Source organism: Fulmarus glacialis, unplaced genomic scaffold (assembly GCF_000690835.1).
Source record: "Fulmarus glacialis isolate BGI_N327 unplaced genomic scaffold, ASM69083v1 scaffold7307, whole genome shotgun sequence".
NCBI classification, from domain to species: Eukaryota; Metazoa; Chordata; class Aves; order Procellariiformes; family Procellariidae; genus Fulmarus; species Fulmarus glacialis.
The window spans coordinates 1-27,770 of record NW_009222514.1 but is presented as its reverse complement, the minus strand read 5'-3'; the positions used below and the strand labels follow the sequence as shown (position 1 = coordinate 27,770).

General features: G+C 38.2%; 1 protein-coding gene across 1 annotated transcript; it reads right to left on the bottom strand.

The window, feature by feature from the left end:
• Positions 1-4,190: 4,190 nt before the first annotated feature.
• ACTR2 (ARP2 actin-related protein 2 homolog (yeast)) lies at positions 4,191-21,829 on the bottom strand (the record flags this gene model as incomplete). The annotated part of the gene is made up of 8 exons (XM_009581466.1): positions 4,191-5,705; positions 6,945-7,077; positions 7,485-7,630; positions 8,331-8,480; positions 9,279-9,415; positions 11,777-11,849; positions 15,968-16,183; positions 21,719-21,829. Coding segments are annotated over 8 exons (1,137 nt in total), but the record flags the coding sequence as incomplete, so codon positions are not given.
• Between the last annotated feature and the right edge of the window lie 5,941 nt (positions 21,830-27,770).

The window sequence follows — 27,770 nt, the reverse complement described above, 5'->3', positions numbered from 1 at the left end:
AGTACGGGAACAAAACCCAAAAGAATGAATATTCCTCATTTCTTTGTTGCCATTTTAAAAGCGGATAACCATTTAATGAGTTGTTCACCCTCCGGGGCTGTAAGTTCTTGTATAATTAGATAATGAGCAATTATCATTACAGCGTTTTGTTCTCACGTGGTGCTACGTGGATTCCAGCACTGACCACGTTTCAAAGGCTCGTGTTCCAGGTTATTACCCAGTAATGCTATGGGAAGCACTAGCACCCCCTTTACAAGAAGACTTTCTTAGAGGGGACAATCTCCCAGTATTACAGGTGCTAACATAAATCCCACCTGCTCTTACTGGACTTGCCCCATGGTAGTTTGGAATAGTGTTGATACCCACTACAATGGGAAAACCCTAAAATATTCCAAGGAGATTATGTGGTTGGGTGCTTCCCAAAATACTGCCTTTCATGTCCTTAATGCCACCCTTGCCTTTCCTGCTTTGGCAGGGAAAGCCAACATCAGGGTTACATGGAGTGGTTTAGAACGGAAAGTTATTGGACAACGCAAAGGTTTAGATTTGGAGTAGCCCCCAGAAGGGCTGCTATGCTAAGAAAAGCACCTGATGCAAGTCAGGACTTACAGGATGTACTTGTGTTGAGGTCCGCAACTGGTAATTAATTAATTCGTTAAAATACCTGGAGAGATTTAAAATGGGCACATGGTGAGAACATGCGTGCAAGAGGAGGATCTTGAAATCACTTAAGCTTTAGGGCAAACAAAAAACAGATGGGAGATGGGCGCGGTGATGAAAAGGTGTAGGCAAGGGGCCTATATCTGTCATTATTCCTGCAGCTACAGTTTAATTACCATTCCTAGGCTTTGGGGAACAGAGATTTTTTTTAAAAAAAAAAAAAGGTATGGGAAGGAACACAAGTTCTGCGGTTGGAAGATGCCCCTTAGCATCATCCCAAGTCTCTGCCAAGACTCTTAATATGCTTTACTCATCACCCAGATTAGAAACTGTTTCCCTCATCTTCAATGTTAAGGAATTGCTTTCAAAGGGGGGAAAAAAAAAAATAATTGAGAAGCAAAGCCCTCTACTCCCTGAACTACTACTCCTTGTTTCAGCAGCACCAGAGCAGAACTCGGCACGAGGCACAAGGAAGGCAAGAAGCCCTTTTCCAGCTGTCTGGGCGATAAGCAGGTGTGCACTGCAATCTTGTTTTGTGCAGTTGTTAGTTGGGACAACAGGCTACAACAACAGGTTACAGAAAGGTAAGCTATTTACCTGGAGGACGTTACTTAAAGCTGATCTTAATGTTGTAATGCAGTGAAGGTAAGAGGCAAAATTAGCAGCCTACTCTGAATGGAAGATTTTTTTTTTTTCCCCCCTTGAGGCCTACAATGGCAAAATGACAGTGACTTATACCACCAGGACAACAAACCAATCCATTTAGCGAGGAACAAGTATCACATGGCAGGGCTCAAATAAAGCAAAATGTTAGTTTGGATTTTAATACTTGCTGAAAAGGCCCAAAACAATTTTTTCTAACACTGTTCTCCTGGTTGCTAGAACACAAGGAAGAGAGATATTTGGATTACAAAAACAAAAACAAAACAACAAAAAACCCAAAACTTGATTTTTCACAGTATTGAAACAGCTAATGAAGCTTGTTTGTGGAAAATAGATGAAGTGCCTGCAGGGAAGAATTCACTATTGAAGAAGTTGACTAGCAGATGTCAACTGAACTGTATTTAGTCCTTTCCACAAAAAAGCCACGTCAGGCAAAGCAAGCCAAAGGGGAGGGGTGGAGAACATGAATTATTACTGAGCAAAGGTAAAGCCTGATTTTTTTTTTTTCCCCCCCAAGAATGCACAGTAATGGAATAAAGATCTGGGGTTTGGGAGCCTTTTTTTTTTTCTTTTTGGCTATTAAAATCCTGTCTACCTGTATCTAAGATGGCGTATGTTTGACCTAGCCACTGAGACAGATGCAGCCAGAGCCAAACTGCACATACTGGTTCGCTCTAAGAAAACCAAAGCCATTATCCTACTGGGGACACGATGCCTGGGGAACATCCATACAGAACAGCATGTACAATGAGCTGGGGTGAAGAGGCTGGTTGAGCTCATTTCAAAAGCTAGATAAATGCATTGGGATTAGTGGGCCAGCCACTAATCCTCACAGCAAGTTGAGAATTACAAAATTTCAGGTGCAAGAGCTGCTTCAAACCAGTGCATCTTTCTAAATGCTACACATTAACCCCTCATACAATTCTTCTACCAGTGAAAATGAGGGGTGCAGGTGAAGTAGCACATGAGGTTGCAATGCCAAGGAGATTTTTGCTAAACAGAGCATCATTATATGGCTTCTGAGCTTAGCCAGGGATGCTGAAGTTGATGGCTCTTCCCATTTTGCAGTAGAGCTTGAACTAGAAAAGATTCCTGTCCAAGGATAAGCATTTTATTTTCTTTTTAAATAAGCTAGGACGGAGGGAGTGGGGTCTTGGCTTGAGAATGGAGTAGGGGTGCTTTTCTCACTTTACAACAGCAATCAATAGGGAATGTGTTATTTTGTCATGTCAGGTTTCCTCAGCATAAGCAGCTCATTATAGTTTTGTGATGGAAGTTAAGTTAGAGAAAAACTGACAGAACTGTGATTTCCCAAAGGAAACAAAGCAAACATAATCTACTTTGAAAAAATCTGATTTTATTTTTGTATTGAAAAGACCTGTCAATTTAAATAGATGTTTATTTCCATTCATGGTCTCAACCAGTGCTGTGTGTTAACATTGTTCAGAACTATATAAAAAGCCATTTGAGTTACACCGGTTAACATCCTAGAACCCTAGGGGGGGGTTTGAAGCAGCTTAACATTAAAAATAGGATGTTTCCAAAAAACTTACAACTGATGCGGCATCTTCTATCCTAATTTTATAGGAGCTGAAGCATATTGCAAATACAACTCAAGTCATTTGGTCTTCAAAAAAAAAAAAAACAACTCTAAAACCAGACTGCTTTCATAGCAATATTGAAGCTGTCAGCTGACAGAATACACACATACACTCTCGTGTGTGCAAACACACACATGGAGAACCACAGTGAGCACAACTGGAACACCCCATTCAATATTTGGATTACGTATGCATTCTTCTGAATCCATGATAGCTGTAATTTAAAACTCTAGTTGCCTTTTTTTTTAATATATACACAGTTTCCATGGAAACCCAAGATTCTGCACAATCAACTGACATTTATTACTCATGGTGCTGTGAAGTTCTCTAGTGAAAGGGCCAAATTCCAAAACCTTTACTCAAACATGCACATACCGAAGCCAATGAACAGGGGAGAAGATGGTTTAGAAAAGGGGTTGCAAGGTCAAGGTCTAGATTTGAAAAATCACATGACAGATTGTCATTCAAAAAAGGTTTTTAAGTCATTCTTTGGTTTATTTCCATGATTCTCAACACTGTCCGAAAAGCCCAGAGACAGTCACATGAGAAACCATAGCTCTAAAGCAAGCCCACAGCATTTTAAAATCTTGTGTATTAAATGTTCAGAAGACTACAGGAATTCAGAGTACCCCTTACATTCATGTCCCCAAAAATCTAGTAACTGCTTAAGTGCATGCACTGAGGCATGACCGGCATGCCTGCAAATTCATATTGTTCAAGTTAAGAGTAAATATAGCTGCAAAAAACCCCACCCACCTATAATTAAATGGTCATTACTAGCAATACTATAGCGACTGTCTTGTTATTAAAGAAATGCAGACATGGTTTCTGCCTGTTTGGCTCACTCAGCCAAAAGGAAGCTGTCTGCTCGATTTAGAAAGAAAGCAAATTTTAAGAATCCAAGGGAGTTTAATATTTCCATGTTCCTGGGGTCAATTATTAATGTAAAGATGTAGACAAATGGCAAGTGTATGAAAGCGTATCTCGTACATTCCAAGGTTTGGAAGTCAAAAGCAGATCTTAACTTCCTTATGCTTAAATGTTATGGTAGGCTTGGAAAACCAGTAAGAAGTGATACAATATTTCCATGAAAACCAAAGTAGAACTAAGTCTAACTGGCATTCGTATGCAAGCAGTTTTTGCTATGCTTTATGTAAGGCAGATTTTATTGCAAAGATAGTTACCAGTCTGCTAGTAGGAAGAAAATACAGGCAACTATACTCAGAGAAGATGGCTGATAATTACTAGTGACAACTTCTATTTTTCAGAACAACTCAGCTTTAATGTACTTTCTGGAAACAGCATTTTCATCACTGGTTTTCACTTCCTTCCCCATCCCATGTTAAGTATCAAAAATCAAGACTGGACAAAATGAATTGTGGATATTTACCAACCAACATCTCCTCATATTCCAATGTTATTTTTAACTGGAACAAATATAGGTCATCCTTTATAACCTACTGCCAGTGGTTGTTTATAAATATCTGCTTGCTGCAATAAACACTGGTCATTGAAATATTCATTTGCAGTAACTACTTGGCACTAGGTTAATATATTTGTAAAGTTTAATGGAAGTGCTTCAGATGTACATACAAGCACTTAAAACATCAGACTTTTAAAACTTAGTTTTGGGGGTTTTAATATCTATAGTTACAGTTTTCACAAGCATTTCTGAAAGTATTAAATCTCTTCAGAAGTTTAGAGGCTCCTGTCTCAGCATATCTAAGTTTCTCAACAATTACAGAATAGCTAATTCAACATTCTTGCTCCCTACACTGAGACTACATGGTACCAAAATTTAGCTATAAAAAGAGGCATTTTTGGTCAGACTGACCCCCAGCTGTCCCTTAACAGAAAAGCAACACAGCTCAAACCTGTCTCCTCTCTCCAGAAAAAGACACCTAAGGCCACAAATTTACATTTGCCAGAATATCAGGTGTATCTCCATTTGTGGCAACTGTGTACATGCCCACTTAGAGAAATACAGTATTGAAAGCCCCACCACCACCTTTAAGGGTAAACCACCTCAGAAGCCAGTTTAGGCAGCAGTGCGTATGGAACCACATTACATTGAAACAGTGTGTTAAAGCCATTCCAGCTAGTTAAACTAGTTTCTAACAATGTTTAATCAAAATTCCTAATTGCAGGAAAGAAAAAAAAAAAACCTTAATGTCGAGAGAGGCAAAAAGATGCAAAGATAACCACCACAATGATCCAATAGCAAAAACTCCTGTTTAAAGGTTTTCTTATGCTAAAAAAGGCACACAACCCCTTGTGAACTAGAGACAAAAGTTAGCAGTACTACAGCAATAAACCCAGAAGAAAAAGCCTACCAGAATTACCCAATTGCCTACTGGGAAGGAACAATGAAGTAGACAGGCTGCTCTTGCTCTGTTTTGTTTGCAGGGAAGTGGTCAAAATTTAATAGTCAAATTTAGCCACATTAAGAAACATTTAACAAAAGCTACCCCAAGAAACCAGAACAAAACCTGACCTTTGGGTCAAAAAGGCCACAGACAGGCCTTTCCATAGCATGTAGCTGAGTGTGTTCAGGGATTGGCAATGAAAGAAAAAAAGCTTTAGACATGTGATGGGAACAAGCTTTGGGATTTATCGAACAGTCACACCAAGCTTCTCCAGCACACGCACTCCCTTTTCTTGGTATTCTTGTCGGGTCATCCAGAAGTTGTCTTTGTCTTTCATGATGTCTGCTAGAACCGCGCCACCCAAAAACACCATGTGCTTTCGACGAGGTGGATCTTCAATTCGGATCTTAAATTTCTAAGAAAAAGAAAAAGAAACTGTTACTAGGATTCTTGAAACAAAACCTTTCAAAATAAAATTGTGCTTTCCACCAGAACAATGAAATGGAAACTGTTTAGTGAGAAAAACGCAACCAAAAAACTGAAATGCTAGCATAGGGCACTCTGCGTGAGCTTCCAGCTTGCGCAACCAAAGTAAAATAACTACTTTGCACTGGAAATTAGAGACAGCTATTGACACTTTCCCCGAAATTATACTTTCAGCATATCCACAAAAAGCCCAGGAGTCAGAATACAAAATTAAAGACCGTATTTTTGCATTTCATGAACACGGTAAAGAGTGAAATACTTCCTAAGCTTCGATGGCTAAAATTATCTGAAGTTACCAGATCATCAAATCACAAAGTATTTTAGAATTATACCAAGTTTTAGAAGGGCAGATGGAACAGATTTTAAATTTACACAATCTAGACCAGCTTAACTAATTAATAGTCCCTTAAATTCTTCGATGCTAAAGCTCTAACTTCAAGAGCAAAATTGAGTACAGTCAAAGCTTTGTGTGAAATATTGTCTTAGACTTAAAACATTCTGTACAATTGAGTCATTCCATATAGCTGCAAAGACCTTTAGAGAACACTGTATTAAGAACCAGGGAAGTTCAATTCAGTTCAACATTGGAAACTCCACTCAAGGGAATTTTCTCTGTACATATCTCCTCCTTGAAAAGCAGATAGCATTACAATGCAGTGTTACCTCTGTAACGTGTGTGTGGCTGTTGTCTGCTTATCACAGTAACCAATGAACAAGCGAAATTTATTTCACTTGAAGGTGTGTGAGAACTCTAGCCTCTTACTTTTGAGTATTTCACTTATAGCATGAACCAAAACTTTCACAGATTAAAAAAAAAAATCATTTTTGCTCAATGATGACTTTAAGGCACAAAAACTCATTAGCTTTGTTTAACCTACATTACAAGTTGTGCCCTAGCATTTATCAGGCCATTTTACATTCAAACTAACCCATGACTTCAGGAATTACTTGCTATTAGCATGGACTAGAAGGTGGCTTTATTGCAACTATATAGACACAAGCCATCTATACGAAACGCAGGGGTGTGAAGAACCGAGACACAGCAATTTTGCAAGTTGCATGCAGGGCCACCCGCAGCTTCTGTCATTTCTGACTACTTGGTTCCCTCTAGTGGGGATTCAGGATAAACCTCGGCCCCACACAAATAAAGCCGCGACTCGGTACCTACCGAGAGTTTTTCCACATCTCCTTTCAGAACTCGTTCCAGGTAGAGCTGTTTAAGTTCCCGCTCCAGTCGCGAAGGCAGCCCGGGGTACATGGTGGACCCTCCAGACAGCACAATGTGCTTGTAGAATTCAGACCTGACCAAAAAAATAGTCTTTCTAGTGGTGTATAGTACACTCAGTAGTACAAGTAGGTACCTGCACATACAGGGGAGTAAATAGAAATCTAAAAGCCAGTCACCACACAAAGACAGACTCTGCACAAGTTTGGCAGACTTGTTCATGCTCCTCCAGGCATCCCAGAAAGCAGCAGTAAAAAAATATTGTGCTTCCAAGATTTTATCCTTGCTCATTCATACCAAAATAGTCACGTTTCCAGACAACCTGTTAAGCTCCAAGATCTCAGACTGAGCCCCACTCCCAGTGCACAGATTTCCCCAGCAGTGCGTCTAAAGCGTCTAAAGCAAAAGATGTTACTTTGTTTGAACGCAGTTCTCACGTCACCCCTGCACCCTGACAGAGGATTTTAAGTGTTCTGCTCTTACCGGGTATCAATGTCAGCAGCCTGGATGGTGTTAAACAGCAATTCAGCCACACCAACCCCCTCTACATTGATTAAGTGAGGCTGGAAGAGAGCCTCTGGTGCCTCAAACCGTTCTCCACCAACTTTGATAATCCTGCCATCTGGGAGCTAGCGAAGAAAAAACACCATTTAGAAGACTACTTTTAGCCACTTGGATACTAATCAAACCAAAAGGAAATGACCTACATTGTTCCCTAATGTTTTAAAACAGGAAATTGTTGATAATTGTCACCACTGTAAGAAGTCATTCAGTACTACTGAAAGAAGATACAAATTCTTCAATCGTTATGCAATTTACTTAGAGACATCAGGGACCAGATACATCGATACTGACGTACCAAACATTTCCTTGCAATACAGCTCCTAATATTGATTTAAAAGATGATCTTACAGCAAGACTAATGCTTTCCTGCAAGTTCTTTTCTTCCGTGTGTGATCACAAGAAGTTTCCACTAAGTTTACCATTCTTGTCACCAGATATCAGTCTCATAGGTGTCACTGCTAGATGGATGAAGCTGAAACGATCTGACATGCTAGAGTAAGTCCGCTGTCTCTAGAAGTTCCTGTACTATAATATTCAAATTTCAAGGATCTACAATGACAAAAATTAGTACAAAGTCTTATGGAAAATCTGAAAAGAAAAAAAAAAAGCTTTTAAAAGTTTTCCCAGAACCAAGTAATCTGATTCTACAGACTCCTATGTCTGGGAAGTGAACTACTGCCAAGAAAAATTTAGAAGGAATCAAAGCTAAATGCTACCTGAATTTAAACCTATGAAGTTTAGGATAAGAAAAGCTGTCTGACTCACCGTGTAGGATTCAACTAGTACTGTGGTCTCTAATGCCAGTTTCTGCTCCTGTTCAATGTTGTATCCCACATAACATAGCTTCTCCTTGATCATGCGAACAGTCTCAAAATCAGCAGAATGGTTGAAAGCATACCCTCGCAGTAAGAGGAGCTAGAGGGAACATATTAGGTTAGCAGTAAGTGAGAGGAACAGTCCAGATCTCTTTATCAGTAGATGGGTACATTCAAACACGTATCTTTAAAAGTTCATCTCCCTTTTTTAACTGCAAATTTAGTATTAAGTCAAATCTGTCACAGTGTATCCATGACTACCAGAAAAGTAGAATAGCAGCAATATTACTGCAAGTGGGAAATTTTCTTCATCATTACAACTTTCAGTATAACTGTTACAAAGACAAGTGAAAGATAACCAAAATAATTCTTGTATTTAGGACTTCCCTTCAGAACACTCCACTTTAACCATAAGATTTGTCAATCCAGAATGTTGCTTATATTTAAAAATACCCAACCAAACAAATCATCTGTAAAACATACTGTCTTATGTAATAATCAGGGAAGAATCACTACACTATTTTCCACACTGTAAGAAAAAGTCTTTCTGAAAATAGATGAGTAGAACTGATAGAATACAATTTTGTTTTCATTTTATGTATCAAGAAAGCCAACTTTTGAGTTTTCCCTTCCCAAATATGGAATAAAATCCCTTCCTACAAGACTGCTGCTAAGAAAAAGTGCCATCTCTGAATAATATCAGTAACATCACATGTGATTTAGATGAGGAAACATAATAAGGATAGAAGCAATACAGAGAATACAGGAGTTCTTTATGTAATTAACATACAAATAATAAAAGGAAAATGTATAGTGGTTTCTTGCTATCAAGGGATTTTAACTTGAACCAATGTACCACAGATACCAGGCCCAACCTTAAAAATTCTTTCCAGCTTACCTTAATGAGGTACCTAGTGATATCCCTCCCAGCAATATCTAACCGTCTGGTGAGATGAGGGAGAGAGAAACCTTCATAAACTGGGCAAATATGAGTTACACCGTCTCCAGAGTCCACAACAACACCAGTCAACAAACCTAAAAGAATGGGGGGGGGAAGAAGTACAACTTTTATTGGCACCTTCATAAATAGAGCAGAATAGTAGTGAGTTTAAGATAGGATTTTTCATTGTAATCTTAATAGAACCTCTGTTCTCCCAGTCATCATTTTGGGAAATGTAGTCACAATTTAAAATTCAGTTATTTCCATTCAGCTGGATTTTAAACTTAAGGTTATCATAGTAACAAATGCTTTCATATATGTTTTTTAAAAGTATTATCTCTACTTTTTCCTAGATGCTTACAACCCTACCGTTCACAATTTTATCTGGTGTTTTGACATCTTAAATTGCACTCTAATTGAAGAGAATGTCTAAGATCATTAAATGCTTGTTGGGGCACAAATTCCTCCTCAGATTCAGCTTTATATGTGCAACCTTACATTAATTTCTCAAGTAGGAAGAAACCTAGAGGTATTCAGGCCACAAGTTTACCTTGTTACGATTATTAGGACTTGTTGATTTTGACTAGTATTCAAAAAATAAAACAATGCTTTCGATAACGTAGAGAGTATTTGAACTATGCAGCACACATCTGATTTTTTTCCCCACAGAAACAGTGTTAGGCTGAATCAGATCCACTGTCATAGACTAAAGAAATTAACTCCAGTGAAATAAGTTTACCATAAAACCATTAAATTCTAAGGTGTACAAAACTGAGATATCATAAGCATATAGAAACAGAAGTTTCTATACTTCACTAACAAAATAAATAAGCAGAATTAATGGTGAAAGTTCATTAGAAAACAGTTTTATAGTTTCTCACAAGCTACCTAAAGCAAGAAAATATATAAGGGAACACCTTAAAGTAATGAAGGAACATTTAATATGTAATGGCAAGGTGCATTGGTTTGGCTACTGTAATTTGCTCAAGCTTTGTAAACAGAAGGCAAACAAATTGGTTATTTGCTTCGAATGAACCAAATAACACACCTTGGTTGAGCTGTGTGATCAGATCTTCAGATTTATTAGTGAAACTGGAATAACCGCTATGCAAACACAAGTCTTGCAATCGGACACACACAGTAAGGAAGGAAATAGTCACAAGGGACTACACCTAACTCCAAAAGACTGTTGTGAGGAACTGCTAAAGAATTTCCTAATTAGAACTAGGTTTTGATATATAAACCCCTTTGCCTTTAGAAGGCACACAAGCACACAGAATTCCAGGTAAAAGCAACAATTAGTCTTAAGAGAGTTTTAACAGCAGCAACAAAATGTGGTGCACTGAAATGAGGCATGTCTCTGTATGTAGTTTTAGCCACTACTTTAATCCTTAATGTAATATAAATAAGTAGGATGTTTTAAAAGGCTTTTTTTTATTTTCAAAAGCAAATGTACTATTTATGTGCCACTTGGTTTTTGTATCTTCGAAAGTCTTCAACTTTGTTTTAGATGATAGTATGTAGAAACACTGTGGACGGCTCTAAGTTGTTTCACATTTTGTTATTCACAAAATAATTGAGCACTACACAGTAAAATACATGTACAATTACAGCAGAATTTAAGACTCTATATGTTAGTCAGTTAAATACTTATAAGGAACCAAACCACAGAAAAAACAAGGGGGGGGGGGGGGGGAATAAGAAGAGTAATAGCACAGATTGCAGCAAATAAAATTAATATCCAGGTCTGCAAAAGTAGTTTTAGTTCAACTAGTTTTAATGACTTGCATAACAGAACCACCCTTCCAGTACCCCATCACTTTTGCTCTTGGACATAGAAACTATGGTGACATGTTAATGGACAAGGATATTTATGTGCTGCTAAGTGACAGCTAAATACACCAAGCCACTAGTAAACAGATATAAGGAGTAATGTTATTAGAACTGATGTGCTTGAGTAACTTCTTAAAATCCTAGATGGGTTGCAGCCAATGGTAGAATTTCTATCGAATTCTGTGAATCTGTAATTTTCTCCTCAGGCTGAGCATCATTTATTCTAGTTTACCTACAGCAAAAGAATCAACATTTTTTTTGAACAGAAAATAGTGCAAAAGTCACCTAGCCATCTTCTTGAAATTCACTTATGGTAATAAATTCTTCCTTTACCAGAAACTCAAAAGCACGTCATTAAGACTTGATGCCAAAGGCTAAATGACTACACCCTGAAACAATGACAGTTTTGATAAACCAGGTTTTTGCGTTTACAAGCATGCCTCCACTGGTTCATGAAAATAACACTGACAGTGGTACCTATCAATAGTTCCTCAAAACAAAAAGCAAGCCCGTAAGTCAGAGCTGAGCTTACTTACAACAGCAAGACCCATTAATACCATATTAGCACTTTGGCTCAGCAACACATTTATAAACTAAACAGATTTTAAGTTATCTTTGCCTACCTTGAGCATACAAAGTAAGAACAGCCTGAATGGCTACATATACCCCAGAAAACTGGTATGTCTCAAACATAACCTGTAAGATGAAGGCAAAAGTTAACGTCCAAAACAGGTCAAATACTTAAAAGAAATTTTATAGATGTTTGAAAACTGTATTTCTAGAATTCTGTATTTTTGCTAATCAAAAACACTTTCCAAGAAATTTCATCACACAGATTTACACAAACATTAGAAACGTACTTGCTTTATGGCAGTAAGTAGTACATTCAGTTCTATACCTTACCTGTTCACACAAGATGAGCCATATGAAATATTCCACATCCGTTTAGCAATGAAAGTGAATAATTAAAAGAAACCCACACACCAATTTCTGCAGCTTTACTAAGCCGTTTTCCAAAGTGCTTAATGAGTGGGAGGCAGTACTTGTAGACCAGCCAAGTACTTCATTACTGAAGTGTGAGTTGGGAATGAAATGTTTGTTAAAGGTGTATGCTCTAAATCTAATGAAGTTCAGGGGTTTTTTTTATTCTTTATATCAAGCCCTACAGACTTTGTACAACTGCAGACTATGTCAAGTAAAGACCAGACTCCTACGCACATGGGTCTAGAATAAGCCCAGCATCACAGGTTGTTCTCTGCATCTGGGCCGCCTTCTTCCCTTCTTTAAAGCACAACAGACTTCTAGAATTAGTGCAAAATCCACTACAATTGAAGCAGTACAGGTAGGGCTAACTCTGTTACTACATACAGAAAACCACAGATTTGCAGAACGCCTACTGAAAAGTAACTGCCTGTCTTTAGACTAGGTTCCCCTAACCACTAAACTAGTTTCAATGAAGAAAGAGAGTCTAAGATTAAAGGATGCAGAGTTTATAAGATCTTGTCTTCTTTATAAACACAAAAAAAGGCCAAGTAAACAAATCATACTGTACAGCAGTTTTCCCCTCAAAATGCTTCACCAGGAAAAACGGATGAACTCTGATTATTCCAGCATATACAGAAGTTTTGCTTTTGCTATTCTGCAGCTTCCTGAGCACTTCTGCAACTTCTAGGATTAGAAACTGATTAAATCCTAAGTACTCCCACAGCTCAAGTAAAAGATATCTAAATATTTTTAAAGAAAAAAAGCTGATGCCTGGCAATTTTAGAATTCTAAACTATTTAAAGAACCTCCTCTGTTACAATAGTGTGATTTTAAATGGCTGGCCCATATCAAAAACCTGATCCTTGCAAAGTCAAGTTAATTATTTCATAGCTGTATTGAGCACACGGCAAAACCCCTGGGGAGACCGATGCCGCCCTTCTCGGGACATTTGCTGTGAGCACGCAGTATAGCAGAAGTCAAGCAGAAAGGAACAGAGGGGGTAAGCTGCAAAGCACCCTGCCATGAGAACATCACACTTCGGGTTTTTATAAACCCCCCATGTGAACTGGGTAATATAAAAGGAAATTTAATACAGTAGTCAGGTGCACGGGCTAAGAATGAGCAAGACGTTACAAGGCTAGCAAGCAACTTCCGTAATGGCCACAATTTAGGACATACGCAATACCTTCAGAAACAAGAAGCAGAAGTGTCTGCCAGAAAAGGAACAGTTGAAAGGGCAGCAACTCAAAAAGAGATCCCATTTGAGCAGTCGTTGCCTAAAATCAGCACTACTCCAATGGTTGAGTCTTTCAAACAACCTGAGTGCTTTCAAAATGAAAAACTAATTTAAGAAAATTCTAAATTATCATCTTCATACAACAAAATGAATATTCAAACAGTATTAGTTACTGCCTTCACATGTCGTACTAAACCCTAGAAGCCACTGCAAAACCCTTTTATAACCGATATGCAGGCCTTTGGAGGGTTGTTATTCTTTCTTTCAAGACATCTAGGTTCTGTCCTATTTGACATGAAAAAATGCCTTGACACGGGACATATATTTGTTAACGTGTAAGTTAACAAATCTTAAGACATAAACACTGGGCAGGATGTTCTCTTGAAAAGATTCTTCTTCTCGTGACAGCAGCTTTTGGATTATCTACAAAGTGATGTTCTAATTGGGCATAGAAAGGAAGAACTAAAAATTGGGAAAAAAGATAAAGAAAATTAGTTTGGGATTAGGAGAAGTGACTGTGCTAGAGTATCTCTACAGCTACATGATACGCTATTACAGTCTGGCCGCTCCTGAGGGTATTACAAATGAGAATGCAGCAGATAACTAGAGACAAACAAACAGCAAACAGTCAGTCAAGCTGAGAAGCAACCAGTGTCTTTCATGCTATGAAAGAAACAGCACTTTTAAAATATCTATTTTACAATATAGCTGTCATGTGAACACTTGCTGCTGTTACTATGTAGCTGAGTTTGATGGAGCGATGGGGAGAGGAAACAGAATTACTGGAAGTAAAATGAAGTACAGTGTATATAATTATCTATGATCTTGATATGGTCCAGATGACTAAGCTCTTCTTTTAAAATGCTACTGCACTGTATCACAAAATGCAGAGACGTTACTATGCTTACTGCAGGCTTTAGGAAAAATCTTAACTCAGTCCTCTGCTTCATACTGGGGTAGTCTCGCTGAAAAGGAGGAGTCCGTGTCAAAAATGGAAGAAAGGAGTATAAATATGTTGCAGTTAAAAACTAAATATTGCTAGTCTTCCTAACACTGTGATCCATTAAAAATATTAATAGAAACAATGAACTTCTGTTTAACTCAAATTTAAATTTACAAAAATGGATTCTAGTTTTCCCTAATCCCCTGGATCATGATTAAGTATCTACAATCTCTACAGTGGTTTAAAAAAGCAAATGGGGCAATACAAATATTTTGTCAGACTTCAGAAACCATACAAGACTCTTCAACTTATGGTATAAAATTATACTCAGTCCCAGAATAACTAAAACCCAGCCTTTTGTGTTTAACCGGAAAACAGAAACAAGAACACTATTGTAGACAGCTGAAAAGCAAAGAAGCCTGAACAGGAAATTCATCCACTCCTGCTACATGGAGGCCACCCAGAATAATCTGCTATGTCTATCACACCACAGCTGACTGATACACAATAGACGGTATTACTATTGTTGCATTACATAATACTTAGGTAATAGGTCCCTAATGTCCACAATTGCTAAGAAATGCTGAATTTAGATTGTACAGTTTGATTTTTGTCACTTAAGTTTTTCCAACTTTGCTATAGTTCACTTGCCCCCAAGCCACTGAAAAAAAAGATTAGCGCAAATATATTCACTGCCACGTTGCAGAAAGCACTACTGTAGCTGTGACAACAAAAGGACTTTAAAGGAAAGGTCAGCAGGTAATGATAAAGGTAAAGTCTTATCAGACTAAGCAACAGATTTGGGAAAAAAAAATATATACACAAGCTTTCATATTCAAAGTTCTGATAAATGGGTAAGGTTTCAGACTTAGAATCCATTTTTCCTGCCCTACCAGCTACTCTAGAACCGCATTTTTTAAGTTATGTTTGTTACACTGAATACTTACATTAATTAAAAATACCTATGATGCTTGAGAAAAAAAGCAAAACGGGAAACTAAACTTTTTGTTCTTGTCAAACATTACTGCTCTTCAAAATCGAGGCTTTGTCACACGGTACTGGAGCTAAACAATATACATCTGACAACCTACATTAACACAAGGTTCAGATGGAGCTTAGGTCACCCAGGGCAGCACTCTGAGATTGAGGATCCAAGAACCAGGCTTTCCTTCTTAGAAGGCTTTCATCGATAATCCCTAGCATTAATCAAAGATTAGTGAATTGGTTGTCATCACACCTTTGTCTCAACTACCTCCAACAACACAGCTCCATCTGGTAAGCATCATCTTGCTCAAACCTCAATCTCCTCTGAAGCATTACTGGCTTACAGCAGTCCAAGTCATTTAAAGTAATTAACATTCATCCAATAGCTAGTAATCAATATATCTTGGATACATGAAGATAAACATATATTTCCAATTCTGTGTTTTAATGGTGATATGGCTTGAGACAAGAAGCCTGCTTATAGCTTTTGAATGAGATCAGCTTGTTTGAATTTAACCACAGTGGCCTTCATGACTATGGCTTGAGGACGAGTTCTGGCTAGAAAACAGAACTGCTTTGCCTCAGACAGTTACCAGGTGTTCCAAGAAGTTAAAATCTCTAAGTGATGCTTCAATGACAGTATATATCAGTTTCTACTAGACATACCTCCACGATCTTCTCCCTGTTTTTAGTTGGATTCATGGGAGGTTCTGTGAGTAGTATTTTACAATTTTTTGTGTCAATATTAAGTTTTTCTGGTCCAAACGTGTAATCCCAGAGGTGCTTCATATCATCCCAGTTCCGAACTATGCCATTCTCCATTGGATAATTCACTTCCAGCATTGAGCGTAATTCACTTGCTTCATCACCAACCATGAGATCCTGTAAAATTTTAATATAGAAACATGTCAGTGCTTGCAAAGTTTTCTAAATACCAAAATCCTCAAAATGACAGTGAACTGCTCCAGCCTGTGTCCAACTGTGTTCTTAAACAATGCCCACATTTTAGAATCATTTTCAGATACTTAGGAGAGAAGTAGAATATATTTCATGTAGTATTTAAATTTGGCTGTTACCCATCCCAAACCTTTTCCAAAATAAACTTTATTAATTCCATTTTCCAATTAACCTTAAACAAACCAATAAACCCTGTTACAGCTAGATACTACAAAGACCTTTGTAAGTACAGATGTTTCTCCACAGACACCTCCAAAATTCTTTTATCAAATACTAATTTCTAAGGGCTGAGATGCAAAATAGGACATAAGGGTAATAGGTGGGCTTGGCAGAATATTTTTCCATGCATGTTGCAAATTTCTGTGCACAATACCAAAAAAGGAATAATGAGTGGTGAATAAGCATACCAAACAGTAGCAAAAGCAAATAAGAGATTAGGAGTTCCACACCAGACATTAAAAGAAACAATGGTTTACATATTGCCTATGTCAGTAGGGTGTGAAGAGACACATCTAAATATTTTGTCCCATGCCAAAAGTCCCAAGCCAAAAACCCCAGTAATGCATTCTTACACAAACACAACCAACTAATGCATAGTTTGTATAGTCATTTCACACTGATTAAGCAATCGGTTTATTAAAGTTAGTTATGCAAACATTGCACATTCAAATTAGTAACATCATATCTTCTCCTTTCCCACGTATTTCCCAGAGGAAGTAGGCACAGTAACATCTTAATCTTTGCTCTCTATTATATCCCATACTTTTCTAAAGAAGCCTTAAGTGACTTGCTCATGTTTAGCCTATAAGAACGTATTTCTAGGTACCAATAGCACTGTTTCCATACTACTGTATTAATTTAACTGCAAAAAACCCAGCTGCTTCGTACAAAAATATGCCACCGCAGTTTGCAGTTACTGTGGCACAGAAACCTTTGAAGCGAGGCTTACTCAACCTACTATTCGATGCTAGGGGAAAAAAGATGCACAACGAAAAATCCGGCATCCGGTTTATAATGCCTTTTTTTAGAAGTAAACTAAACAGTTACTGTTGACTATATAAAAAGGAAGTTAATTGAAAATAGTTTAAACCAAACCATTCCTTTTCCACACTCTCTCACCGACAAGGTGTTTCATTTGTTTTCCCTTGCACAGTAGGTCACACTTCAGTTATCTCAACTGTACAGAAGACAAGACTCTAACATTTTAAATCAGATGTACTCTAGTGAAACTGTACTATGAAAACTCCACCACGCAGCCACGTTACTCCTGAGAATTTAAGACAACAGAAACTCCACCAGTTAGAAGAATCGGAAGCTTTTTTTGTGCATTGTTTTTTGAGGCTCTATGCTACCAAACAGGGCAGCCCAGGAAAAGCTGCTATGGAAGTTGCACAAAACTTTCACGTCCTTTTAAAACAAAGCTAAAGGGCAGAACAATTGTTCTCAAGAGCACACTAACAAATGCACACTTGGCAGGTGAGGAGGAAGAAGGACAGCACAACTGAATTTGCAGAGAGGAACCAGTATCATGACATCGAATGTTTCCACCACTTTGGTACTCAGTAATATTTGTCTAACCAAAATCTGAAAGTTTTTTCAAGCTCTTGGTTTGTAATGTTAAATATAGCAATATCTACTGTTAAAGATGCTGAGCTCGTGTTTAAGAGTTATTCTTACATCTTGCAAAAGTACAGGTTATGTAGCATTTAGAAGCAATACATAAAATATTCTCATGAATTAGTTGCTATTAAACCAAAGCAATGAACAACGTCCAAAATAAGTATGTATTCAAATGTAGAATGTAGGACAAGACAAAACAATGAAAAATAACAACAGCTACTAGGTCCCATCAAGCAAAAATGGTAAACAAGCAGCACAGGGGCACCTCACTTACCATCTTTTTGTTATTCTACTTCAACAGGTCAAGAAAGGTGAAGAAAGAAGGTAGAAGCAAGAAAGTCAGAAAAGGCCTAAATGAAATTCTCAAATTATTTTAAGTACACAGTAGAAATAGGCTGAAAAGAGATGCATGTACAGCGGGAAATGATCTGAGTTAGTTTAGTTAGGGCCAAGCTAACATTCTCAGGATCTCAGATTAAAATGTCTCTTTAAAGGAAGCTATTGCTACATGTCGCTGGCATGTCATGTTTATGCATCTCACATTGCAAACAAGATCAGTATATGTGCCTCTTTCTCATAAATAGGATTCTGTGCATACATATTCTGCAACACTGGAGTTTTACCCTGGGCAAGGCATTTATATGAACTAGACAAGACTCTGCACAAGGCATTTGACTACAACTAGCTCTGACAAATGCTAAATTTCAATTTTGTTTTAAATATTCCGCTTTATAAACCCAAGAACTGAAAACTATAACATAAAAGTATTCACCTATAAGCAGGCTAATCTGTTCATACAGCATGGAACAAACACGCCAAAAGAATCAAATAAGAGATATTTACTTAAATTATGGCATTACTCTCAGAATGGAAATAAGCGATCATGAAGTACAGTAATAAGAACGGTGTCTCAAAGCTATTTCCCTATAAGCAAGCTATGGAGGTAGGAAGATAAGATAACTAAAGCAGCCGGGAAACACTATGAGAAATTTTAAGTGTATGTGTACAAACATTGTCTAAAATTATACTAAAGCCATTTCCACATTATTAAGATTTCTTCCTCCTTCGATCAAATTTACTTTGAGTCATCTAAACTGTCAAAAGCCATAGGATAACTATCAGTGCCATTAAGGCAAATCTGCTTATTCTGCAAATTGCATCAGAAACGTAGTTTCTGGCAGCTGCCTTTGGACAGGCAGTACCGAAGAGGCTGGTCAGCATGTGGCCCTGTTCCTCGCTTCAAATCCAGAGAATGACCTTCTCCAGGCTGTCTTTGGCAGAAACTGAGCAGAACTGTAGGACATGGACTATGGCTCAGCAGGTCACTGGGTCTGATCTGCCCTAAAATCCTAATTGTTTTAACCAAAGCTACTCATCAGTCCTGCCTTCCTAACAAGGTTATTAACCCCCAAACCTCCTTCAAAGATTAGTAAGTAGAAACTAAGAGCAGGATCTATGCTTCTGGTTTTAGAATTTTAAGGTTGCAATTTTAAGTAAAATAATCCCAGTAATAACTGAATTTTTGTGTTTATGTCCTGAACTGAAGACTCTTGAGTAGGAGAAAAAGCTACATCCCTGCTGCCGGCTGAAATGAGAATCCAGAAAGAAAACATGGACAAAGCAACTTGAAATTGGTAACTCAATAGATGAATGATAACCACTGTTTTGATCAGCTTCCAGACTCTTCTCACAGAGTTTCTGAATTTCACAGGAATGACAGCTTTTCTGAATAGTTTTGAAAAGTTAAACTGATAATCTTCTTGCCAGCTTCCTTTACTCAATTTTAAACTTATCCCGTAGGAACTTGCAGTGAATAGCTAGAATTAAATTTTGGCATAAAACTCATCTGCTAAAATACATTTTTTTTTAGGAAATCTGCAAGAATCTCACAAAGAAAAATGGCACTCACACTTAACAAGTCTTCCTACTGTATTATCCTACTGGGATAGCCAAAGTATCTGTGGCAGGGATTTCTTCTCTTGACACACTGTTTCCTTAAGAAAGAGTGACAAGCTATTATAGGCAGATGCTATAAAACTTCTAGGAAGAATCCAGACACAGTTTATAGTCTCTAAAATACACCCATGCCCGTCTTCTGCATGCTCAAGCAGAAGATGGGCGATGCACGCGAAATTATAGTTTACTGGTTCTTTCGTACTGATCTCATAGCAATTAACCACTTCTACCTCCTATATTTCCAATTCAACACTGTCATCCGTAATGATATTAAACTAAGTTATCAGATAATCAGAGAATACCAAAACTGGCAGGACAGGCTGTATCAGATCAGCTGGAAAGAAAACATGACTTCAACAATGACATTTCATGCAAGCCAATTTTTCTTGGACTTAAGACTTGTAAATCACTGCATAACTTTCATAAAACCAGGACCTCCTTGAAGAAATTGTCACATTAAGTTCAAGTAGATATCCAAAGAAACACCTCTCCCCAAGTCTTGCAAGAGAAAGGAACATGTTTTCCCTCTCCTTACAAAAACTCCTATCTACTGTGAAAGGGAAAGATCTCCACCCTTTCAACTACCCTTTCAACCAAATTGTCCTAGCTGACACAAGGTAAGCGGTATTGCAATATTAAAAAAAAAAAAAAAAAAAAAGGGTATTTTGGAAAGGCCTGATGTCTTTCATCCTCTTGACTTCCCACTATGGCCTTCTGCTGATACTACTAACTTTTTACAGGCAGCAGCAGAAATCAGGTAACTGAAGTTCTTCTTGTTGCCCATAGGGTTCTGAAAATAAGCAAAAAGACTGGGCAGATTTTTTTTTTTTTTCCCTTTTACTAAGCTGCTGCTCAGAAGCAACAAGGAAAGCAAAATTGAAAGCCTGTACATGCGCGGTTCTACTTGACTCTCACTGGCCTAAGTGAGGGCTTCTACAGTTCTGCGTCGCCTCCTGCTTCTCCCTCAAGTTCCTGCTTCTGCCTTGCTCTCAAACTGGAGCTTGCTCAATTATCTAGTAAGGCAGTCAAAACTTTACCTGACAAAGAAATCACTCTTTTTCAGCTGGATCAGCTCACTAAAGTGGCTCACCACATGACTGCACAAGCAGTACGACCAGCACAAGGTGCGAATGAGTGGCTAGAAGCAAGAAGGGAGGATGTAACCGCAGCAGGGCCAAGACATTTACTGAAGCCTGTATTGCTGAAGCAACTACTAATATCTGAAGCATTACTCTGTAATTACAAAATAAAGCTCCCCAGACTTCAGAAAAAGATTCTCAAACAGTGGTCCCCCCCACTCCAAGCTTGGAATCCCAAGATGAAGTAGCCTGAATACAGCCTCTCCATCTCTAACTGGTGTGGAGTACCTGTGTTTATCAACATAGATAAGAAAAGAAAACAAAAACAATAGAAATGATGAAATGCAAACACAACCAAGGTTAAACATCTTATACAAGATCACAGATGATCAACTGTGAGTAGAAAGCAAACAGTATAGAAAGACCTGGAAGCTCCAGCCATTCTTCAGCATTGTCTCAAAATCCCACAGCACAGCTCGGTGACAAACGTCAACCACTTCGGTCTGATTTCTGCCATCTAATCTTGACATCATTTACATATTGGCATTTGAAGCCCCTTTTTGCCCAGAACCACTCACGCCCTACCTGCTGCCTCCTCAGTTGTACTATCTGAAGGCCTCCAGTGCTTTAGATTACCCTCTTAATAACTTTGTAGTTTGTGACAGGCTAAAAACCGATGAATCAAGAGATACTGAAACAGCATAAAGGGGAATTAAGGAAAAAGCATTTCCAAACATTACGTAAGTCAAAAGCTGCCCTAAATATTTTTATCTGTCAGAACAGAAAAATAATGAAAAAAACTTACCTTGATTTCAATGTTTCCCACTTTAGCAGTTGATCTTATAATGGGTCTTCCAACCAAAGCTGGAAAAATGTGCTCTGGAAAATTTGAGCCTGCATAGCCACATTTCACAAACTGAAAAGGAATAAATAATTTTATTAGAATATGCATTACTTTTCTTTACCAATAGAAACCTCGTTTGGGGTAAAAAATTAAAAGCCCAAATTTAAGAGCATGTGTCCCACTGGAAACCAATTGGATTTATACTTTCAAATCAATTTTACACATTTCAGATGATGCATAGATCTGTAAAACTGAATTAAAGTATTTTCCAGAATGTTTTCTGAATCAGACTATCAGATTTTTGAGAAACAGTATTAAAACAACTAAGTACATTGAGAGGTGTAAAAGAGTCCAGTGTTTGAATTTAGATTTTCTGCCACTCCATAAAAGAGTTCTCTAGCAGCCTGAAACCCATCATTTTGTAACGGATCACCTTACAACGAGTACCCAATGAGACCAAATTAAATCGCCTCTCCAATTAGAGCACGCAGTAGCATAACAAATTACACACCAGAAAAAAACAAAACCTTGTGAGTTCAGGTGTTATGCTGTTATAGAAAGTGTTTAACAGTGAACTAGCAGATAGTCTGTGCAATTCAGATGGATTTCTCAGAGTTTCATAATTTTCAGGATTTCTTTTAAGGATAAAAATACAAGTTTGCAGTAAGCACTTGTAAAACCAAGAGCTCAACCAAGACCTCAGCTGATGGTAGTTCACACCAAACAGGATACTGTTAGTGTTTGTTACCCAAATACATACGAAAGGAAGCTTTATATCATTGGGTCCCAAGATAGTATATACACCAAGAAAACAGTGAGGATTAACTGAGCATTTAAAAAAAAAAAAAAAGTCACTAGAGGAAGCTCAGTTGTAAAACAAGAACTTCAAATGTGCCAGGAAGAAGTTACAATTTTAGCTCATGGGGATCAGCAAGTTATGCTCTTCGGCTATCCTACTCTGATGTTCCGCCTGCAGTTCACATAGAGCAGGCTTCTCTTTTTTTGATGCATACTTAGCATACTGTGCTACATCAACATGCCAGAACATCCTCCTGCAGTCCCAAACTAAACATTACGCATTTTCATCTGCAAAATTACTCAACCATCTAGGTGTAACAGCAATAACAGAGCACCACAGGATCATTCAGGTCTGAGAGGACCTCAGGAGCTCTCTCGTCCAACGTTGGGCTCAAAGGAGTCAACCTGAATTCAGACCAGGTTGCGTAGGGCTTTGACCAGTTGGGTATTGGAAGCCTCCAAGGACAGACAATTCACAACCTCCTTGGGACCCTGTCCTAAAGCTTAATTATCCATTTCAGGTTGTATTAAAAGCCATCTGCTAGAATTTCCAAAACGTTCACCGAGTTTTCTGAAGTGAGGTCTGAAGACTGCCACTGAAACAATTACCACAGCAAAGAGCACAGCTAATTGCAGCTGAGGAGAATTCTGCCATTACACTAACGGTAACATGAAAAGTCCCTTCTGTTGCTTTAAATTATTCGCCTTACTGCAGTAAAAAGGGCACCTGTTTTGGAAAGAAATTTATAAAGTCAATTACAGAAAGAGCCAAGAGATATTTTAATTAAAGTTAGGCTAATACAGGGGGGGAAGGGAAATTTTTTTGCTTTTTGTGACCCTAATTTCTTTCACCCTTTCAGTGCTTGCTGTCTCCAAAGGCAGAGCTGTTTGGAATACCTGAGGAATGACACTGTGTATACAACTCATTTTGCTCATTCTACTTCAATCCATGTTCTCTGAAAAGGCAAGTACTTATCAACTCTTTTGCTTATATTAAGGCCAGAAGTACCTAGGAGTTACATAGATCTTATCTGTGTATTCAAGAATGCAGTGCTGCTATGAGAAAGCAAAGAGTAGCCACAAGCATTTTTGGATCACTCTACCTGAATACACCAGAAGACTTCACCAGAAGTTTTACACCAGAGGAAACATGAGACATTTTGAAGGACTGAGCTGAGTCCAAATAATGGTGTCCAAATTTGGGGGGGGGCGGGGCGGGAAGCTCCCTTTCAGAGTTAGCAAATTACAGCATTCAGGGCAATCACACAATTTTTGTTGCAACTACAATATTTAGGTATGCTTGTTATAAATTTCATTGTGCAGGACCTGGACCTGATCAAGCTAGAAGGAAGTTCTATAAAACAGCCCATACAATCCCATCCTCCAGCTTCGGGTTTCATAAATTGTCCCAAGTACAACCATAAGCGCCTCCAGGTAGCCCATGCACCTTTACACCCATATATTTGCTTACAGCTTTTCCTCCTTTTCTTTCCCCCAGCATGAAGCAACTTCCCTACCAGTCATCACCAACCACACTGGTCAACAGAAGTAACAGGACCAGTAACATCTAAATGAATCTTTACAACTCAAGCTATCCACACTTTTAAATTCTGTCGACTGGGCAAATAAACCCCGAGATGTATATAGCAATCACTGAGACGCGCGACCAAAACGACTACTGCTCAAAATCAGTAAGTGCCTCTTAGCCAACCTTGAAAATACTTCTCGAAATCACATACAACTACGCTGACCTAGAAAATGCCAACCTACAAAAATACTATTCTAAGCTCTTACTATTTGAACTGTAACCGTAACTTCCAGCCCCTTTCCACATTAAAGCCTTGACACACCTTCCCATGTAGTTAACAATGTTAACAATGCTGGCAATTAATAAAATCCTAGATTTTAAAAGCAGACTGTCATTTCTTCAACCAGCCTAAAACACAATCAAAACCAGATTTAATCTATGTGAACTACAATGAGCAAGATTAAGCTTGGACGTTCACAGTCTGTGTTCCCTACCTCTTTCAGGCCAGAACAGAGAGCCTTAAAAATGACATTTTTACAGTCTGATAAACTCAACAGAAGATAGATGGGGCAAAATTTTAACTCTGCCTCTTCCCCTTCAAATTTGAAATTTACCCCCCCCAGGCTACATGAAAATTTGGTGAAGATGAGAACAAGTCAGCCTTGTACATCAGCTTCCCCATCAATGAGAGCATCCCCACTGTAGCATTCTCCCTGACGAGATATTGAATATTTAGCTGGTTCGGTAGGTTCGCGATAACATAACATTGGAAATCATGGCTGAAGAACCACACTTGGTAAAACTACCAACAGGAAATGCACCTAGGAAGCACAAATATATCCATATAATAGATCTTGAACAGTTTTAGATTTTTGAAGAGATACAGAAAACATAAGATACTTCTCCCTTCCTCACAGAAGATCCTTCAAAATCTTCAATTAAACGTTATGAACTGCAGTAGTTTGGAATATAATCAGCTTCTCTTTTCCAGTGCCAGACATTAAATACTCACTGTTCTTTCCACTCTCAATTTGGAACCTTCTAATAGAATTTAAGTATAGCGCACTTGTTTCTCTTCCGTCCCTTATTGCGCACACCCCTTGGAACAATTATCAAAAAATTTCAGTACAATGCTTAGTATACACGGTATCTTGAACAGTAACACTAACACTCAATGAATTTACGCATCTCTCTAAAGAAGCCGAGAGTTCATCATCACTCATCTTTGCATGCATTTGCTATACATTCAGAATGCTTTAAGAATAGCTACTTAGCTTGCCTGTGTGCAAGACCACGTATGTAAGAAATTTTACCATATATAGTTTCTTCTCCATTTCACTGTGGTTTATACTGACTCTTTCACTTCCTACTGAGTCATCAAACAGTAAGAACTTGTATGTATAAGTATTCTTTCAAACGAAAAGAATGAGGAAGCTCACAACAGGTCACATGACAGGTTTTAAAATGAATACTAATATTCTTATCAGGTCTCTGTGCTTGATTCTTTCCATTGATGCAACTCTCAAACAAAAACCCTAAACACAATTAGAGCAATTTTACAGGCCACTAAGTAACTTACCATTTGTCCTATACCAATATGAACATCCATCTCTAATGCTTTAGACCTTTAAGATGCCATTGCCTGCCTCTCTGCTACACTACATGTTGCAAGAACTTCCTTCTAGTCACCTCTTCCTCAAAGATTGGTTGCAGCCAGATACATCAGAAATCCTATAGCAGCGTAACAAGAACAGTAAATTTCAAAGACAAGCCTAAAGTTAAAATCACATCTGATTTTTCTAAAGATATTCTCCATTTTTATGTAATATTTCTGGCACCTAGCAAGAGATTTAATTTCAATCGTGGTTTTAAGTATGACATATCACAGTGTATCAGAAATCATTCTGACATAAAGCAACTCTTCTTTGTCATACAGAAAAATATTATTATAAAAATAGTGGTTTGACAATATAGGACTACTTGATAATCTCAACACGCCGTTGAGACTTGAAAGATTTACTCCATGGAACTTTCTTCAATTTCATTACCCCAATTTTAGTTCAATTATCCCAATTCGATCTAAATATTTTGAGTTTACTGATTTAACAATTATTTCTTGATACTTTGCTTTCCCACACAATGAACTCTGTGGCCAGGGTACTTCTATACACGTTGTTCTGCTCAGAGGCCGAACACAACCCAAAGCAACACAAGCTGAAGTAACACAGGCCCCTCCTCTCGGCACCGCCACGCCACTATAAAGGCACCTTCCACTGTTGGAGTTATTTATATCCCGCTGATACAAATCACAGAGGAAAAAAATGTATCATTCCAAGATGTCTCTCAATTTAAAAGCACACACAGATATGTTATACTGTACAAAATCTGTGTTGCAAACACTGGGAAATTAGGTAAAAATAATGGCTTCTACTCCATGCCTCACACCTCACTGAGACCGGCCAAAGCACAGCACTGCTGTCACTACCAATATAACAAACTCAAAGATTTATTGCTGTGTAAAGGACCACACTAAAGGATGAAGCTCTAAACTTTTTTTTGGTTATGGGCCTGACAATAAGAGTATTAAACAATGAAAAAAAAAAAAAAACCCAAACCAACAAAAAAGCTTTCACGTCCCTTTGTAAGAAGAAAATGGTAAATGCCTTCTTTTTTTCTTTCCTTTTTCTAAATGATAGTGTAAAAAGTGCCCAAAGGCTCTGGACCCCAGCCCTATTAACGATAATTTTTGCTGTAGGAGGAAAACCAAGAAGACATCAGAACTGTCAAACACAGAACTGTCAAATACGATGTTCTTCTTCCTGAACCGTTCTAATAATTTCAGATGCTAATTGGAAAACCCTCTAATTCAGGATGCTGAATCTCTAACAACAACATCCTTTGTCTCAACTATTCCCTCTTGGGCTTTAAAAAAAAGAATTCTTCTTTATTCCAGGTGTTTATATATTAAAAAAAAAAAAATCACTTCCTTTTTTTTTTTGCCACTCAAGAGATCTTTACATGCTGTCAGCTGTGTTAACTCTCCACACAATATTTCTTTACTGGGGGAAACCCTAGATTTCTAAACAAAATTACCAAGGGGAAATATCCACCTATAGCATCTTATCTGTTTGCTTTAAAATGGTATCTTTGTCACTTCCTGCCGAGGCGCCTCAAAGCCTGCGTGCCACTGACAAAAGGATGACTTTCCAGTGGGTAAAAAAGGTGAAAGGACAGGGAGAAAACCTCTGGGGCTCTCTTGATTAAAAAATGCCAATTTTGAGTATGCTGCAGATCAGGAAGGTATTAATGAAAGGCTGACGCTCCATTTTGACCAGTAGCTGCAAGGAAAAAAAAAAACAAAACACCAACATTTCCCCAAAACTAATAATCCTGCATAGAGAGGACACATCCCTGGTGGCTCAATGTATAATGCGCTCATTCAGAATTTTAAAGAAAATGGTATTTTTGGTTAAGTGCTCGTTGCTATGGAGAGCCTGGCAGTAGAGAAATACGATATTCACGGTAAAACAGCAAAATGCCGGGGGAGGAGGGGGCCCGGCACAATATCCGCGCACCAGAGACAGCACCGCAGACGGTATATTCTGCTCAGCCAGTTTAGAAATAAGCGAACAACCGGCAAACCGCCGGGATTGGCGTTTTTCCGCGCCGAGCTCCCCCCGCCCATTC